This window comes from Sphaeroforma arctica, assembly GCF_001186125.1.
Source record: "Sphaeroforma arctica JP610 unplaced genomic scaffold supercont1.6625, whole genome shotgun sequence".
In the NCBI taxonomy this organism is placed as follows: domain Eukaryota; class Ichthyosporea; order Ichthyophonida; genus Sphaeroforma; species Sphaeroforma arctica.
The window spans coordinates 827-1,607 of NW_014033933.1; the positions used below are offsets into that span (position 1 = coordinate 827).

General features: G+C 41.6%; 1 protein-coding gene across 1 annotated transcript; it reads right to left on the reverse strand.

Moving 5' to 3' along the window:
* Positions 1-230: 230 nt before the first annotated feature.
* SARC_15727 (hypothetical protein) lies at positions 231-432 on the reverse strand (the record flags this gene model as incomplete). The annotated part of the gene is made up of 1 exon (XM_014290160.1): positions 231-432. A coding segment is annotated over one exon (202 nt), but the record flags the coding sequence as incomplete, so codon positions are not given.
* Between the last annotated feature and the right edge of the window lie 349 nt (positions 433-781).

A 781-nucleotide genomic window follows, 5' to 3' on the forward strand; every position in this document is an offset into this window, starting at 1 on the left:
ATCTGCACTAAGAATATTAAATCCTAGCACATACCCATCCCTAGTGATAGAGTGCACCCTAGCAACATGAGCCCTTTAAAGGCAGAGTATACATACATACATACATACATACATACACACACACACACACATACACACACACACACACACACATATATATATATATATAAAGAACGCACTGCGATGGTGGTTTATAGCCTCGGTTTGTACCTGCCCTCCGCACGACCTACCATTCGCGCCGGTTCCAAAAAGGGAAATCCCCACATTAGCTCTGGTAGACGCGTTAAATACATTGCCCGTGAAGATATGGACTTCATACTCAGCCTCGGCTGGTTCCTTTTCCGTCGAGAATACCGTAGTCGTCGACTGACGTCTGCGGTGGTGGTACTTATCGTCTGATTTCTGTATTGCAGCTCGAATGCCTTCGGTGACCTGGACGAGATGAATGAATTGGAGAGGAATTGGTGTGGAAGAAGATGGGTTCGACACACACACAGTCTCACAACACAACTCGTGATACAGGTACTAAAGCATACGTTTTGTTGGACTAATATACGATTAAGTGTATTTGGATATGTGATGACATAAGAATTGACATGGTGTAATACTGGAGCTAATATACACATAATCTACATTGTACGCTGCACATTACGAACGTATATAACCAACTATGTGCGAACCTCAATCATCTACAATATATATATATATATATATACTACCACACACACACACACACATACACACACACACACACACACACACACACACATATATATATATA